General features: G+C 33.5%; 5 protein-coding genes across 5 annotated transcripts; 2 read left to right on the plus strand and 3 right to left on the minus strand.

The window, feature by feature from the left end:
* The first annotated feature begins 27 nt into the window (after positions 1 to 27).
* Positions 28 to 1,572, plus strand: LOC118055810 (protein RDM1). Its single transcript, XM_035067813.2, has 2 exons — positions 28 to 343; positions 862 to 1,572. Exons 1-2 carry the CDS (start codon positions 124 to 126, stop codon positions 1,227 to 1,229), a joined length of 588 nt encoding a protein of 195 aa, XP_034923704.1. The 5' UTR covers positions 28 to 123; the 3' UTR covers positions 1,230 to 1,572.
* Positions 1,573 to 1,749: 177 nt separating this feature from the next.
* LOC118055805 (GDSL esterase/lipase At1g06990) lies at positions 1,750 to 3,426 on the minus strand. Its single transcript, XM_035067807.2, has 3 exons — positions 2,527 to 3,426; positions 2,148 to 2,409; positions 1,750 to 2,052 (listed from the first exon to the last, which is right to left on the minus strand). Exons 1-3 carry the CDS (start codon positions 3,124 to 3,126, stop codon positions 1,862 to 1,864), a joined length of 1,053 nt encoding a protein of 350 aa, XP_034923698.1. The 5' UTR covers positions 3,127 to 3,426; the 3' UTR covers positions 1,750 to 1,861.
* A 3,433-nt stretch (positions 3,427 to 6,859) lies between these two features.
* LOC118055878 (GDSL esterase/lipase At2g30220) lies at positions 6,860 to 10,813 on the minus strand. Its single transcript, XM_035067904.2, has 4 exons — positions 10,267 to 10,813; positions 9,898 to 10,171; positions 9,588 to 9,763; positions 6,860 to 7,276 (listed from the first exon to the last, which is right to left on the minus strand). The coding sequence occupies exons 1-4, from the start codon at positions 10,612 to 10,614 to the stop codon at positions 6,860 to 6,862; spliced, it is 1,215 nt and encodes a 404-aa protein (XP_034923795.2). The 5' UTR covers positions 10,615 to 10,813.
* A 1,488-nt stretch (positions 10,814 to 12,301) lies between these two features.
* Positions 12,302 to 14,347, plus strand: LOC118055806 (protein FAR1-RELATED SEQUENCE 4). Its single transcript, XM_035067808.2, has 3 exons — positions 12,302 to 12,462; positions 13,068 to 13,621; positions 14,043 to 14,347. Coding segments are annotated over exons 1-3 (768 nt in total). The 5' UTR covers positions 12,302 to 12,461; the 3' UTR covers positions 14,256 to 14,347.
* A 1,196-nt stretch (positions 14,348 to 15,543) lies between these two features.
* LOC118055809 (ycf20-like protein) lies at positions 15,544 to 17,717 on the minus strand. The gene is given in 4 exon segments (XM_035067812.2): positions 15,544 to 16,041; positions 16,043 to 16,378; positions 17,097 to 17,284; positions 17,605 to 17,717. Coding segments are annotated over 3 exon segments (630 nt in total). The 5' UTR covers positions 17,279 to 17,284; positions 17,605 to 17,717; the 3' UTR covers positions 15,544 to 15,929.
* Positions 17,718 to 18,538: the final 821 nt, after the last annotated feature.

Consider the following 18,538-nt stretch of genomic DNA (forward strand, 5'->3'; position numbering starts at 1 on the left):
GTACCGATTGAAAAAGTTGAAATCATCATAACTTGACGTATAGAAGAAGAACGCAGATTTCAGAGTGCCCTTTCTTCTCTATTATAGAGCTCTTCATTTCCAGCAATCTTCTTACTAAATACCATGATGTTGCGTCCACATGCTCCTCTGCGAAGCAATCACCTGTGTTTATCAGATTCCGAAACAGAATCTGATGATCTGGACGAGCATATTCTCAAGGTCCAGGATAGGAAAAAGAACAGCACGGGAGTTTACGATGGAAAGGAAAACTGCATGTACAAGAAAAATAAGAAGATAGACACTGTTAATGAAGATCATATGAAATCGCTCATGGATGAATCAGGTAAAAACATGCTAAATTCAATTAATTCACCTTTTTGTCTTTCCTCTCTGTTCAAAACACTTTCTTAACTTGCATCGTATCTTATCTTGGATTCTGTAAGTTATAAATTCAATAGGTGTAAGATTCAGGTTAATTTCAGATATATATTTGTTAATTAGTACGATATCTTAATTGTTGCATCGATCCAGTGGCAAATCGCCGCATCATCAAACATATTCATGTTCAAGGTCTCTCTTTTTTTAGTAGATTAGACCTTTTCTTCTCCTTAATTAGATCATAAATCTCTTTTTTAGCCGAGCAGCATGAACACTGAAACTTTTTTCACCCTTAACATTATTGAACAATTTCAATACCAATACTCCTAATCTTCTTCTTTTTTTGTGTGCGGATTTTTATTCACACCACGTCTGCTGTTAACTATTTTACACAGGATGCGTGTGATTTAGCTTTTTCTGACAAGACATTTCTAATTACTTGGAGAGTGACATAACAGCAAGTACTGTTATTTTATAATGCAGATATAATGATGAGAAAGGCAGAGATATACCAGGAATACATGAAACAGATCCCTGTTCCATCATCAATTTGTGGGTTGCCAGTTTCCTACATGACCTGGCAAGAACTAGCAAGAACTATTAAGCAAGTGTATGGTCAGCCATTGCATTACCTCACGAACAAGCTTTTGAAACAGTGGGATCAATTAAGAATTGGAACAAAGGATGAAAGTAAGCCACTGGACAATATTATCGATCCCATTAAAGCTGTAGCTACAGTTTGGGGCATGGAAGAATTCCACAGGCAATGCTCTTCTCATCAGCATTTGGCTAAACTGTGGCTTTCAGACCCACTGCAGCATGATTCTCTTGACAAAACTGTCCCACACTGAATTGAAATTCAGCTAAAATAATAAAATCGTCTTCTAGAACACGGGCTATGTTGTTTTACTTCTTGCTTTAATATATAAAATCGGTTGTCTTGATTAATTTAGTCATCCTCCGATGGCAATTGGAATTCATGTTCTTAGCATTCGACTTTGAAATCACAGCACTACTATGTTTAGTCAAAGAAAATTAGGACCCGAAAGACCTTGGCAATTAGTCATGGTGAGCTGCCGAGATTAGACAGGCATTGAATCTATGTTGATTTTAGCTTCAAATAATCTTAGTTCATGATTATTCTAATAAATTAGAGATATTTTATATTAATACATTAAAGATATTTTAAGATTGTTCCTAATTGTATTTATCATGTCCTTAATTCTTCGTTAAGATATTGAGGAAAGGTAGTTTATATATATATATTAAAAAATATATGAAGATCATTTGTAATTCACTTGGATTTTTTTTAATTAATTTAGAAAATTCACTTGAGGAAATTTTAACGAGTTAATTAAATTAATAACAATATTTTAGAAAATCATCCTATTATATATACAAAAAAATAAATCATTTCTCCCAAATAATATTATCTTTCCACATTATAAAGTCTCAAACAATTTCCAAAACTCCCCAGCATGAATTACACGAATTTGGGCAGAACGTTCTTCACTACGTATTTAGAAAGATACTGGTAGGTTGATTGGCCGGGATGAACAGCATCCCAAAACAAGTAGCGAGAAGGATGTCGACATGTCGGAGTCGTTGGATTGCAAAGGGGTCCCATCTCCACAAATCCAGTGCCACAGCAGCCTTTATTTGTTTCCTCAAATCCTGTTATGCAAAGAAGACCCTAGCTCTGTTAACAATGCCTCGAAAAAATTCATTAATAATGGTGCTCTAAGATCTCCACAAATCTATTTGCTTACCATATTTTTCTGGATGGTGGATCATGTCCATCAGTGGCTCGTATATGTCCGCGTATGCTATTTTGCTTCCTGAAAGCTTTGCCTGAACTAGGGGCAGCATACTGGCAAGCTTTTGGTTATAAGATCGAGAGTATAAATTTTGATTGTGCAAACATCTTCGGTGAGAAGGAGGCTGCTGTTTGGTGGTCATTTGAATGGGAAGGCAACCGATTGGAGGAAGGCCGGCTACAATCATGGATCGGCAACCAAGATCATACAGTTGCTGCAAGTCCATGGATATATAGTTTGATAACTTGATCTCAGTGATAACAATTCTTAACAAATTTTTCAATCAGATAGGGAGACAGAGAGAGAGAGAGAGAGAGAGAGGTGTGCTTACTTTGGTAAAAAACTGGACCCTGTTCAGCAAAAAATCTTGGTACCTAGTATCATTATTGTCCATCCTCAACGTTGATATATCATTAGTTCCAGTACTGATAACAACCAATGCAGCACCGATTATCTTCTTAGCCTTTTGTTCTCCCACAATCCTCCCTAGCCTTGCAGTGTAATCCCTAAACATGTCGATTTGCTTGGGAAATGAGATCACCTGAAACACATCATTTGTTGCATCATCATATCCTGATCCCGATGATGCAAAGCTAACACCCGTAGCAATTTCATGATCCGACAAATCTGGTTTCAAGAATGGAGGGACAGCGTTTTTGATCTTCAGAATAGAGGCTAGAAAATCAGTAATCAGTCTTCCATCGGAGAATCTCCCAGTAGGAGTGTGACCTGGGTAGCGTCTACCATATGGAAGAAAATTGGCTTTGAACAATGTATCGATTTCATTGTTGTTGCCGCTATCTACAGTTGAATCGCCGAAGACGAGAATGGCAGGAAATTTGGAAAAAGATCTCGACCTTGTAGCGTTCCCTGTATTGAAAAAGATTGTCAGAATGTAAACTAGGATAACAGAGGGCTTCATGTTTGCCATTCGCGAGCGAATGGAATGAGCGCAGATGGATGCTTCTTCTCTGCACTTGTTTCTATCCAAGCCCGTTCTACATTTTCTGCAAGCGAGCTAAAATTGGCTTTAATTCTGCGGATGTCCTCCTGTAAGTTCGAGAATTCAGGGGACACACACACAGTGTGAGTTATAGAACACAAGAAAAAATATTTAAAATTTTATTAGTGGATTTTTTTATTTAAGATTTACTAAAAAAAACCTAATATAAACAAATTAAAAAACCTAAAAATAGAGGGAAAAAAAAACCCTAAACAAAGCTCAAAAAAAAATTTAAAACTAAATATGAAAAAAATATAAATTAACTAGAAAATATAATAAATCTTCAACGATAACTTTTGAAAATTATTTAAATACTTTTCAATTTTTGATTGAAGTATAATAATTTTTTATTACTGTGAAATTTTAACTTTATAGAGCATTGAAAATCTATTAATAAAATTTCAATCCAATTTAAAAGTATAAAAAAATTATATTGTTAGATACACGTGAGAACAAAATATTCTGCATCAATTATAAATTAGTAAATGATGGATGATAAGAGAAGCAAAGTCAGATCAGCCTTCCAAAATAAAAACAACTTCGGTTTTGACTTGAGAAACCAACTTTTAAGACAGTGTATTGAGATAATCATTTTTTATTTGATTCGGATTTTATTTATAAAAAATAACCAAATTAAAATAAAAAATTAAAATTAAAATTAATTTAAACCGATCGATTTCGATTTAATTTTTGATGTCAAAAACCAAAAAAACTCCTGCTATTTCGGTTTGATTTTTTCCCAATCTCAATTACGGGGAAAACTAAAAGAGCATATGAGTATGCACAAGCATACACATATAGGGAGAGGGTTTTAGATCCATTGAATCATAATGCCTTTTGTTTTCACAGGGAAAACTTCGAAGTAATACTGAATCGCTAATGAATTGTTATAAAATAGAATAATCAGTTGTAGAAAGTAGAAGCTATAAAGCATTTTAGTATTTTTATTATTATTATTTCTGAATTAGTTTGGTTCGGTTTATTTGGTTCAAGTAATATAAAATTAAAAATCAAACTAAATCGAACCAGATATTTTTTAAAATATTCTAATTAGTTTTTTTTTATAATTCGATTTTTTTGATTAATTTTTTTTTATTTTCTTGCTTTTTTGCCCACCCTGGCAATGTAAATGAGTCCGGAAAAACAGGCAGAACTATAAATGATCCATCGGTCGACGTATTTATGTATAAAACTATAAAAACTACCTGCAGGAAAATGATTTTATTGTTATAATTTGTCGGCCATTAATTTTTCCGATAAGGTTGGTCGGCATTTAATTCATTAATTTGCCGTGGGAAGACTGGAGATATTGCTTTCCAGTCATATGGACAGATGGGGGTTAGTTGGAGGGATCAGTACCAATAAATTTACAGATAGATTCATTAATGAAGTGCCTTTTTTTATTTTTATTTTTATTTTTATTTTGCTAATATTGCGTGAGAAATACGTTTACCGAAATATCTCACCCAAGGGCGACGTGGATGCAAATATTATGGGAAGTCAATCATGTGTGTGAGCGACTGTTTGGCATAAATTGTTTAAAAATATAATTTTAATGCAGTTAAAAAAAAATATTTAAATATATTTTTTATAAAAAAAACACCTCTTACAAACAACCAAAAAAACATAAATAACAACACTCTCAAACGGCCATCAATTTTATTTGACCGGAATAGCCTTCATCATTAGCCTTGTCCTTTATTTTACCCTTGATTTAATAAATTAATTTTCTCCCCAAAATTTCTTCTCTCCGTCCACCTCACGGCAGCAACATAAAATTACAGACATGGTAGCACTAATCTGATAAAAAAAAAAGGATTGAAAAAAAAAATTTAAAATGAAAAAGGTGTCAAAGGAAATTGAGAAACAATATACATTTTGTTCCACGTAAATAGGAATCTGTAAAATATTTTCCGCATTTTCGTATTTGGTCTTTTTAGAAAATTATGATCAATAAAAAATAATTTTTTAGTTAAAAATAAATGAGTTTTATAAATAAATCTGGAATGAGTCTGAATTATTATTAAAAGAAAGAAAATAAAATTTATTTTACTTAATGAATTTTGATGTGTCTTTCCCTTAATCCTGGGCTTACAGATAAAAATTATGAAAATAAATAATGTGAATGGATAAACCCCAACTAAATCTCTAGACAACTTCGAAATAACCTGGGCTTCCTTAAATGAATGTGATTTGCTGCAAAACAATTTTCATCCTCTTTGCAGCCCTTTCTCTCCTTTTTATTATCACCATCTGGGAGTTTAAATTTTGAATTTAAGATGAGGTTCGCCTGTTGAGATTCTAATCTAATTTGCATGTTGGCCCTTAATTAAACGATGTCGTTGTTTTGAAATTAAATCTCCTTGCCAGTTGTCAGCCAATGAGGACTCTTCTCTCCAGACTTCCACATAAGCTGTTTTATCCCATCCTGACCCTACATGTGCTCACCTTATCTCTTTTCTTTAAAGTATTCTAGTCTACATCACTTTCTCTTCCTTTCAAGGCCCCAAAAATCTTTTTTTACCTTGACCTTGCTATCAGACTACTACAAAATCATGGGCTCCACCATCATTACTTATTTTCATTTATTCTCTTAACATGTATTTTTCATACATACCAAACACCAAACCATTACTTTCATGTAGTTTTAATTTACATAACTAAAAAATAAAATATATTTCATGTAAAATATTTTTTAAAAACAAGTTGTTTTACAGAAAGCTTATTCAAGATCCCCTCCCTAACTTTGATGCGTATAATCTGTTGTAAAATTAAGCAATTCGTAGCTTTTTTTCTTTTTAAAGAAAGAAAAAAGAAAGAAAACTTACACTGTTACACATATACACAAAATAAAATCGGTTTGAAAACACAAATACAAATATTTGCTGTTATGATTATTGGGCCCTCATAATTACAATCCACAACCAACAAACTCTTGAGATAGAATGGCCCATGATGGGCGTAAGAAAAACAACTGAAGAAAGACCCGCTCGTTGGAGTCAGTTTTCCAAACTCCCGGTGAAGTTTTGGATTTTGGAATGGATTGGTTAGAGTTTGCGAATGGGTTTGATGAGTATCTCATGATATATATATATATATATATATATATATATATATATATATATATATATATATATTGCAAAGTAATCTTGAACTTTACAAGTTTAGAGCACATGGATCTTGATCGCACACAGAATCCAAAACACTGGAGATAGATAAACGAGAGGTAAATGGATGGGACGTGAAGGGATCGATCAAGTGTTATATAAACAGCAAAAGAGCTTATATTATTTTCATTTTTTTGCACGTAAACCCTGATATAGATGTGTGTGTGTGTTATACAGATAAAAGCTCCACGTTGATTTACAGGAACTTGGGAAGAACAAACTTCTCAAAGTGTTCAAAAAGGATCAGCTAGGTTGATGAGCTGGGATGAACAGCATCCCAAAATATGAACTTGGGATTTTTCCACATGTTGGAGTCATCTGTGCACATAATGGTCCCATTTCGAAAACGTACAGTCCCACAGCATTCCTCTCTTTGTTTCCAAAAATCAATTTCTTGCTTGGAGAAGTTTTAGTTCATGATGAAATCTAACGCAGTTCAGTTTTGTAAAATGTTGATGCGGTGCATTAACTTCCATTTTTATTTGGATCCTTGATCATGTCAGCCAGTGGATCATATACATCAATGTATGCGATTTTGCTCCTGCTGATGCAAAGCTTACACCGGTAATGACTTCTGCGTCAGACAAATTCGTATCCAGGAATGGAGGAACAGCCTCCTTGATCTTCAGAGCAGAGGCTAACATATCAGGAACTAATTCTCCATCAGAGAACCTCGCCGTGGCTTTCTGACCTGGACAGTTCTGGCCATATGGGAAAAAATTGGCCTTGAGGGGCGTATCAATATAATTGTTATTGCCAGCATCTACAGTTGAATCGCCGAAGACGAGAATGGCAGCATTATCTGTATTGAAAAAGATAGCCAGAATGTAAACTGGTACAACATAGAGCTTTGTGTTTTCCATTGATAAGCGAATGGCTGAGGGCCTTGAGGCCGCATGGCTGCTTCTTCTCTGCAATTATTGTTTTCATCCAAGCCCCTTCCACAATCGCAGTAAGCAAACAAACTCTGCTGCATGTTCTTCAGGTATTTATCTGCAATGATTGTGAGCTTATAACTTTGCTAACAATATCCAATTAGCTCGAGAGTTCAGTGGCGCCGTGTATTAGTATGAATAAAGAAGCCGGGAATTCAAGCAAGGAATTTTGCACTTTTGCACACGATAAAATATTTGTCCTACAGTACAGAAAAAAATCATCATTTTAAATAGTATCGGAAAATAATTGGTCATGGAGGACACGTTATCCTGAATTACTATTTTTAGTCTCGGGATTACGTTATATGACTTGGATATTATTTTTATAATACAAAACAATAAAAACATGAATAGAACACACAATTAACACTAAGAGATTAAATTTTCTATTTCAGTGGAAATCGAGGTGAATGTGGTAGTGTTTAGTTTATATTGCTAAGAAAATTCCTTCATAATTAATTAATGTAACAAGCTGTTGTTTTCAAATAGGACTTTGCTAATTAGCATATTTTCTTAAGCATGATTAGTGAGGAGGAGGAAGAAGATAATAGATAAATATGACTTTGCTAATAATTAGCATACAGTAAGGATATTATTGTGGATCAAATCCTGCTCCTGCTGATGCTGCTGCGGAGCTGACACCAGAAACGAGTTCTTGATTAGATAAATTGGGATTGAAGAACGAAGGCACAGCCAGCCTCTTTGATCCCTAAAACAGTGCGTAGGTTAAGAATACCAGGGATTAGTTTTCCGAGGGCTCCTCGTACGTATCGCAGTGTGATGCAAGTTTTTGACCTATCGATCTCTGGGTAAAATATTGCCTTAAGCAGTGTATTGATATAGCCAGCTCAACCCTGACATCAATTCAAGCATTTTAATGAACTTCAGGAAAATGGTCCCTCTGACTGGAAAAGCAAAACTTTTGGTATATATCTCCTAATTTACACTTCATTTCTATAAATTTGCCCATGCTTCCGTCGACCTTTGTCTAAAATTTTGTTTTTTTTATATAATATTTTTTAAATTTTGGCTTAAGACACTAAATTTGATTGCTTCCAATTAAAATGTCTAATTTTGCGTAAAATTGAACTAAATTACTCAATATGAATCTTGTTGATCGTTTTCTTTGAAAAACAAAATTGCTGGTATACCTACCGTGATTTACACTCCATTTCTATAGAATTGCCCATTACTGATCTGTATTTAACAGAAAATTAAATCTGTTTACAAAATATTTTTTTAATTTTAACTTGAAACTCTACATTTTATTGATTTCAAGTAAAAGGTAAAAAATTAGGCAAAATTCAACTAGATTACCTAGTAAGTATGAAGGTCGTTGATTGTTTTTCCATTAGTGGTTTATCATTAATTCAAGCATGAGAGGATCCAAGTTTGCTGAAAATAAAATTTACTGTATGCATTGCATGATTTTGACTTCATTTCTATAAATTTATGATGCTGTAATTAAATTTCAGAGTTTGTCATCTCCTGATAATAAATTTTATAGCATTGCTGGCCTTGTCATTTAAGATTCAGAGCTTAAATGTCCTCTAATATGTTGTGTTGTGTGTCTGTTATAAGATTAAATATAAGGATGATTATTTTCAGTTCGATTCGGATTTTATATATAAAAACATTAACCAAACTAGTATTTTTTAAATAAAAAACTGAAATTAAACCGGAACTGGTTCAAATCAACTGGTTTCGGTTTGGTTATTTTAGAATAAAAACTGGTTTAAACTAGTTCGGCTTGATTTTTTTCGATTTGAATCGGTCTTTTTCCAGTTTGGCTTGATTTTTTTGTTTGCCTCAGTTTTTTTTTCGATTTGACTCGATTTGTTTTGATTTGGGTTCGGTTTGTTTTTTTGGTTTTAGTCTAAAACCAAACCAATTGGTTTTTTTTTTTTAATTATAATATGTTTATTTTTTTTTTTACAGTTCGGTTTTTTCAGTTATATTTTTTTTTAATTTTCTCGATTTAATCGGTTTCTTCTCTCACGTCTAATTCACTGATCATATCAAATTATTTAGTAATAAATGGAGTTTTATCTTATTAATAAAATCACTTAAATTAAAATTATTATTAATGATTACACAAATATAATAAAAAAATACAAATAAAATATGAGGAAATATAATTGCCACGACCCGAGCTTAATAGATGCAGAATCTATCTCATATTTCTTACAAAATTCTTGACTCGATCGTTTATTCTGCTGCATAGAAGCTAGGATCTTGTGAAGATGAAAGCAATGCGTTGTTAATTTTACAGGAACTTGGGGAAAACCTCCTTCTCTATAAGCTTAGCAATGACCCGGTAGGTTGACGTGCTGGGATGAACAGCATCCCAAAATAAGAACTTGGAAGCCAATGATTTTCCACATGTTGGGATCGTTGGTCCGCACAAGGGTCCCAGTTCGAAAAGTCCAGTCCCACAGCATCCTCTCTTTGTTTCCACAAATCCTGTTGTGAAACACAACCCGTGACGTTCAGCTTTTTTCTTTTAATCTTCCTTGCTTGATGCAGTTTTATTTACTAATTGTGATGAGATCTAAGCATTTCAGTTTTGTAAAAGTTTATGTGGTGCATTAGCTTACCATATCGTTCTGGATTCTTGACCATGTCATCCAGTGGCTCATATACGTCTGCGTATACGATCTTGCTCCCTGAAAACGTTGCCTGTGCTTGGGCCAAAACCTTGACGAGCTCTTTGTTATAAGATTGAGCGTATGAATTTATGTTATCCACCCATTTTAGATCTACAGGAAGTAGAAGTTTAGTGGCCAGCTGAATAGTTTTCTCGATGGGAGCGTAGCCAACTGGAGGAAGGCCAGCTACAGCCATGGAGCGGCATCCAAGACCATGCAGCTCCTGTAAGTTCATGGATAGATGATTGAAAACATGATGTCAATTCTGCAATTCTTACAAAATCATCTGTGCAATCACAGAGAGATATGGTTGCTTACTTTAGTAAAATTTTGAACGATATCCAGCATAGTATCCTGGAAACTATAGTGCAAGTTGAAAGGCCTCGTAAGGATATCATTGCTTCCTGCACTAATAAGAACAAAAGCACCACCAATTATCTGTTTGGCCTTTTCTTCGCCTACAATACCCTCTAGCCTTGCAATATAATCCCTGAACATATCAATCTGCTTTGGAACTGGGATAGCATTTAGAAGGGTATTTGTCTGGTAATCGTATCCCGCTCCTGCAGATGCAAAGCTTACACCGGTAATGACTTCTGCGTCGGACAAATTCGGATCCAGGAATGGAGGAACAGCCTCTTTGATCTTCAGAGCAGAGGCTAGCATATCAGGAACTAATTCTCCATCGGAGAACCTCCCCGTGGCTTTCTGACCTGGATAGTTCTGACCATATGGGGAAAAGTTCGCCTTAAGAAGTGTATTGATATAATTGTTATTGCCTGTATCTACTGTTGAGTCGCCGAAGATGAGAATGGCGGGAAATTTCGGCAAAGATCCCTGTCCGGCAGCTTTACAGGCATGGAAAATGATCACGCAAACGTAAGCTGCTACAGCATAAATCTTGATGCTTGCCATTATTGACGGGAAAGAACTCAACTGCTGCTAATTACTCCACCGGCTTTCTGTCCTGATCTATTTATAATAAGCAAATATAACGAGTATCTGTACCGTTACTACTCAATTAGCTAGAAACTTTCAGAGGAAACAACTCGAAGACAGTGATTGACAGAGAAGCCAAGACAGAATAAAAATAAAAATAGCTTTTCAAGATTTGCATGATAGCTAACCAGGATATGGATCATCTGACAGTGCCGGTGACTTGTCCTTTGTTGACTACGTAACCAATTTATACAAATCCATAATTATATATAAAATTATGAATTTTATATTAAAATATTTTGTTCAACAAAAATATCCCTAAGTTTTCATGATTATCGAATGTGTTGAATGTACTTTATTGGTAATTACCAAACATGTTACTTCTTGTCTAAAAAGATTTTACATGCCAAAATTAAAAAGACTCGCGCGATTACATTTAAAAATAAAATAAAATTTTATACTGTAGTATAAAATTTATGTCAATAAATATAAATTTATCTTCAACTGAAACATTAATATAATTCCTAAAAAAAAGGTCAATCCTGTTTTCCAACACATGACTATTTAATTATATATCACATAGAACTATAAATAAAATTTTTAAATAGCCCCAAACAAATGACACCGTATTTTGAATGTCAAACTTCTAAAAATAGTTAAAATAGGTCAAAAAAGACAACGATGAAATGCTAGAATTTTTATTAAATTTTATCAAAATTTTAAATCATATTATTTGATTAATTTAATCTGAGGGATATTTTTTATCCATTTATAATTGTTTTTGTTTTTCCAAATCTCTATAAAGTGAAATTTAACCCCTAACAAATTTCAAAGACTAGTGTATTCAATACATAGTTAAAGAAATAAAATTAAAGAAAATCAAATGTAGTTTGATTTTTCAATTTATTATTTCTTAATTATTTTTCAATTTTCTATTTCTTAGAAATTTCAAAAATATTAATTATTTTAACACTTTTAAATGTTTTCTAATTTTTACACATTTTTTAAATAATTTTATAAAACAAATATAAATTTGATCAACTCATAAATTTAAAATCTATCCATTATCACACTGTATATTTATAGATTTGTACAAATAATAATGATTACTCATCGTACTTTATATTTATAATTTTATTTCTTGATTTCAAAATAAACAGGAAATAATCAAGCGGAGAAATTTTACACTTTGAAGGAGACATGGATCAAATTAAATATAAGGCAAGGAGTTTAAAATCAAATTTTGAATTAAAAAAAAAAAAGTCCAAAAGAAAAGCGGTCAGAACCCATGGAGCATGACACGCAAAAGACATAGCGTTGAACCCGGCCCATTATGAGCCCGTTGGCTCTAAGTTCGAGAATCTGGAGGTACTGTAATAAATGATCTGGACCGTTTAAACTCTCGACAACCTACGGTCCACATTTTCTCGCAGAGAAACATGGTACCGTAACTTGGTCTTGAGAGAGAGAGAGAAACCCCCAAACTCTGGGTTTTCTCATCAACCAAACAGAAAATTCATCTTCCATAATCGACTGTCTGACCCACCTGGATCCTCATTTTGAATCCAAAATTCAGTAAGTGTTTCTGTTTTTCGTAAAATAAATTACCCTTTGTAGAATTGTTCAATTCCTAAACGGGTTTCGTGTAGACAGTTAACGAAGATGAAAGGAATCAACTTTGTCTTTTGGGTTTTGGTAATTGTTTAGAAAGTAACAAGGAATTACGTTAAATAGTTATATCTATGCATGCATATGTGTGAATGTAGGTTCAATAACAGTGAATTTTGTTTTGACTAAAATAAAATGAGAATAAGATTATGTCAACATACAAAAAAGAATGTAGTTCTTATTTGTTTTCTGATCTAATAAAAATAGACTGTAACTAGGTGGTGAAAGAGAAGTTATGGGTTTTGATTTGTTTAATCATTCATTTTAGTTTTAATGCAGAATTCATTCACTGCCACTTACTGCTGAGTTTTAGCTCAAATGTAGACCTATTCTATTTTTTATATTTTATATTTTTAGCTTAATTATGTTTTAATATTGCTGTTACCTGAATTCTTTTAGCTTCTTTTCTTCATGAACTGCAAAAAAATGCTAAATTTTGAGTGTGGTGCTCTTTTGTTATCTATGATGGCTGCAAATTACCTCATTGTGCACTGGAAACTTCTGTTCTGCAGTGGATTTGGAACATATTCCTGATGTTCCAATCGAGGATCTAAATAATTCTACAGATGGCAATCCTCAGCATGGTAGTGATGGCACAATCGGTGGAAGTTCTATAGAAGCAACATCTCAACCTGAACAAAGTGATAAAATGACTCCAAATTCCACTGGGGGTTTTGAGTTAACTGTGGTCGAACCATATGTGGGTCAAGAGTTTGAATCGGAAGCAGCTGCACTTGAGTTCTATTGTTCTTATGCCACGCGTACAGGTTTTGTTACTCGAATGAGAGATCACAATTGCTCTCAGCGTGATGGATCTATCATTTCAAGAACACTAGTTTGTAACAGAGAGGGTTTTCGAAAGTCCGCTGAGAAGCCTAGAATGCCATGGTCAAGAAAGCCTCGTGCTGTCACTAGGGTGGGTTGCAGAGCAAGGGTTTCATTTAGAAAGCAGAGTAATGGGGCTTGGGTTATTAGAAGTTTAGTAAAGGAGCACACTCATCCATTGGCATTGCCTGAGAACCAATCTCCAAAGGCTAGGGGAAATCCCAAGATCTATCAAGTTCCGGTCAGATCTCGCCCCTAAACTTGTTCTGTAGCATGATACATGATGACTTTTAGTTTTGTTGATGTGCTATTACTTCACTTATTCCCTTCAGCCACTCAATTGATTCTCTAGCAAAACTGTGATGAACTTGACCAGCCATTTGGGATCACATGCAACGAGTATTTGATTTATAAACTTTAGCACTTGTTGCCAATTTGGAAGTTATTGTATGTTGCGTTTAAAATCTGTCTAGTTCAGGTCATTGTAGCAATTATGTTCCTGGTAGCTTCCAGAGACTGGTAAATCCACTTTAAGTGGGCGGTTGTTTATAAACAAAAACTATCTGCGAGATTAATAGCTTTGGCCTGAGACTCATTTCTGACTAGTTAGTTCTCATAACCTTTTCTTTTTCTGATGATTGCATGTTCCTGTTTTCCCTTAGGCTGATGACAGGAGAGTGCATGAACTGATGCGAGAGCTGATGGTGGAGAAAAAAAGGAATGCTTCCCTCACAGAATTTATACACCTTTTATTCAATCACATCGAGGAGCACACGCAAGGCTTGTCAGAAAAGATCCAGTGCATAGTAGAAAAGGTGAACAAGATGGAGTCCGAAGGAAAAAAGTCAGGATCTGAGATAGTCATGTCATTGTAATGCAGCAGCCGACAGCATGCAGTCCTGAGTTGTTTTTGTCTTGCAATTTAATTTAACTCTGCAGACTTGAATGAATGAGTGCTCATTGTGTCCCACCGTTTTTAATGAAATCCGAAATAAATATTATTTTGCTGTTATATAAAATATAAACATACACAGAAGTATAATGGTTCCATTCCATGTGTGCAGAGTTATTCAAATAGGGATTTATAACAAGAAATTTGACGTAGTGAACTAGGAAAAGGCGTTCTAATTGTGTTTATAACCATAAAATAACTAAAATCAAACTTAGAGTTCGAAAGATAATTTTTTTAAAAAATAAATAAATAATCAAACAAAAAATAGAATATAGCTTAGATTGATTTTTAATAAATAAATAAATAAAGAAAATAACAAGAATTGCAACAACAATGTACGACCATATGAATTTCAACAACTTCATTTATAAAACAAAAATTCCAAAAAAATTTTATATGGGTTATAAATTATATCACCCATAATCCCAACATATAATTGTATTGTTATATATATATATAACAATACAATTATCTGATGTGATGCTAGTGGATTAAAATTGTCTGTAGGAGAAAATTATCCTAAATGAATGTAAACAAGACTCACAAAAAGTTTTTTTAAAAAAGATATAATAATCAGTAGGCCTCCTTGAGTGAAAAGATGGTTCCATTCATTTGCTTGAGGTAGACAGACCTCCATCGAGTGGACTGCCAACTTGTTCGAATATCCTAAACAAGTTGATATCTTCGTAAAATCCTGCTTTTTCAATAATTTTATTTATTTCACAGCCTTTTTCATAAGATTTCAAGCATTAGTAGGATTTAGATCGCCCCGGCTTAAAATCTCAAGATTATAAACTTTTTAACGGGGGATTTATAATTATCATGCGCGTGCATTCCCACACCAGTTTAAGTTGACCTTAGTGATTAGAGTGGTATGTAGAAGTCTTGAAGACCTCAGCACTCAGCAGTATATATACCATCAAATACGGGCATCTGCATGTAAATGTCTTCCATAAGACTAATTAATTATTGCGAATCTTACTGATCCGAGAAATAACATAGATCAAATATAGTTTAAATAGAGATCTAGATATATCACGACCTGTATGGAAATCAGAGCAAGATTTTATTTCATACCTTTTTTTTTAGAAATTATTTGCCATATCAGGAAAGATAATTGTTTTGCTCCCCTCTTTAGGGTGCAGCGATACAGTGAAACAAGAGAATCATTTTCAGAATAATATGGACAACGAACAAGAACAAAGCACCCAAAAAGAAGCTAAAGCCGCATTTTCTTTGAAGTTTTACCCAAAATCTGTATAGGAATTCACAATGTCAAAAAAAAAAAAAAAAAAAACATTTGCCACCGCTCCCGGATTAAAATTAAATACAGTATCATTTTCCTACCTGGCTCCTTACTTAACTATTTGTCCTTTTGATGATTACCACCTCATCAGGATAAACAAGTCACAGGATCCTATCCCTTTCATCAACCTAAGTTGGCTAACACCTCTCACATTGGATTGAATCTAATCGATTCCAACAAATTATATCAAATTGATTTCTATCTACAATAAACAACAAGAATAAAGATTCTCACTCAATGTGGATATAGAAAGAACCTAAGAAGGTTAACAAAGGATTGGTTGGAAGGCATTTAGCTACCTAGTTTAAAGGCATCCACAAAGAGGCCTAAGCAAACACCGGCTTTCCAATAGTTCATCATCGCTACAAAAGATTGCAGCCTCCTAGTAGACAGGGAAGAGGGTTTTTTTATACATAAGCATACCAATCCCCTCAATGGCAGCAACCACAATGCCTGCAACCAATACATCCCAGTCACCTGTCTGTCCAAGTATTGTAGCCAGCGCATTTGCTGTATAAAAACCTAATAGGACGAGAAATATTTTCATGGGGAGGTTTTTTCTTGCTGAATTCAGTTTTTCTAGTAGCTGTCTGCCACCTGCACTTACTATCCTGCCTAACCGAGTTCCACCAAGACCAGGAGGACTATCACCATTGACGTTCTCTTGTCCCCCATTTCCAGGCAGCCCACCAGTGTCCAAGGCAAAGGCTATTCTCCAACCTTGTCTTCTTAGCTGAAACCTGTTTTGGTACAGTGAAGGCCAAAGCCATGATATTAATGAGATGTGGCTGAGCAAATCGGAAACCAAAGCCAGATACAAGATTGTTAGAGATTTAAATTACAAGGGATGTAAAATTGAACTTCTTATAACAAGCTCATAAGAATGAAAGCAATATCTGACTTGCCACAGCAGAACTGTAATGAGGCAGTTGAGTAGAATCATGAGGTCTACAACTCAACTATATAATCATAGGACCAATTTTGCGAGATAAACAGCAGCAGCAGCAACAAGAAGTAAAAACACAAGCCTTACTGTACGAGCATCGTGGGAAACCATATTTAGTAAGTTTCTAAATTGTTCCAAAATCAATTGGATGCACGATAAACTGAGGAATGGACTAGTTCATATTAACCAGACTTCCAAGGCCAAAAGAATTTTCCAAAACTGATTAATTGATTGTGTAAGTGACAAAATAACTCTGCTTTCATGTAGACCCTTTTGTTGGGAGATGTAATTATCGAACACCACTAATCACCATTTATGTCAACTGTTCTTCGTATTGATACTCTGGAGTGAGGGTTCAATGGCTACAAAACAACAGCACTATGATGAAACGTAAACAATGCCAACAAAAATGAGATTGATTCCAGATATTATGATTAGACTATTCCATGTTCCTGGATTCACAAGAAAATAGCTCTTCGACAACAAATATGTCTACAAACTTTAAAATGTACCTCGTCTTATGAAAAGGCACAGACTTTATGCCAATCTTTGATGCCTGTCCGCTAAAACTGGGTTCACCGTTCCTGTTCTGCATTGCACAAGTTGCAATGGTTATACAAGTTCTTTCAGAGACTTCATTCACCATTACTGATAAACCTGACTGCAGCATTCTTGCTCCCACTTGACAAGCCATCAAGAACTAAGAATCATAATTTAGAAGCAGTTAAACCATCCATTTCCATATAACATTCATACCCAATGTACAATCATTGTGATTGCTAAAATCTTCAATTCAATTAAGTGCTCCTCAAATTTACAACTATCAAATTTAGGCCCTTCTAAGAAAGTTAGAAACTTCTCAAACTTTCGATGCTAATACCTCCATTGCAGCATTCAGATAATATGAAGTAAAAAACTATACCACAAATCTACGAAAAGACCCATTAAGGTTTTTAATCAATTGGAAAGATTGAATCAATAAATAAAATGATGAATTTAAGAAGTAAGTAAAACCCTAACCTTTGGGTGATAATTTTGAGGAGAAAGTTTCAAGCTTTGGAGTTTCTCTCCAAATTTCTTGCTTCTCTGCAATGCTATTTGCGTGTCTGGTTCTAGAGGAAAAGCGCCCGAAAAATAAGAAAATGAAACGGAGCAAATTATAGCTTAGTCCTTATAGTTTATAAATATAATCAATTAGCTCTCGTTGTTTTGAAACTATATATTTAATCTTTATGTTTTTAAATCAATTTATAATTTAGTCTATTTTATGATATTTTCTATTTTATTTTTCATTTTAATAAATAAAAAAGGATAGAAAATAAATTCATAATATTAAAATATTCATTATAAAATAATATGTGTTTTTTGAATAAAATACAACCAAATTGAGCTATGAATATTGGTTAATAAACAGAGTATTTTGTTTTATTTCCAAATATGAGGATTTAATTTATAATTTACTCAAGTATAATCTTAAAAGAAAGGGATAAATTAGGCAATTAGCACCCAGATATAATTAAATTTTAAAATAGCACAAAATATTTTAAAATAGCACAAAATAAAAAAATAATAATGAGATAACACAATTTAAAAAATGTAATGGTTTAGAAACGTGACATTTAATAAATGACTTATTTCAGAATTATAACATTAATAAAATGTGGCATTTATGAACCGTTATATTTTTAATGAAATCATTTTGAAAAACAACTACATATTTAATAAAATGATTAGACTATAATCAAAACAGTTAGGCTGTTTTGGTTACTATAAGGTTTTGGGTCATTTTTATGTTTTAAGCCTAAAAAAAATATGAATATAAAATAATTCAATAACACAATATTCAAGTAAACCTAAAATATATAAATATAATTCATCTATCTATCTACGTTTACGTCATTTACTAGATGATCTGAACCCGTCAGTAGCACAATCGGATTCAACTTCTGCTCTT

This window comes from Populus alba, chromosome 8 (assembly GCF_005239225.2).
Source record: "Populus alba chromosome 8, ASM523922v2, whole genome shotgun sequence".
Classification (NCBI taxonomy): domain Eukaryota; kingdom Viridiplantae; phylum Streptophyta; class Magnoliopsida; order Malpighiales; family Salicaceae; genus Populus; species Populus alba.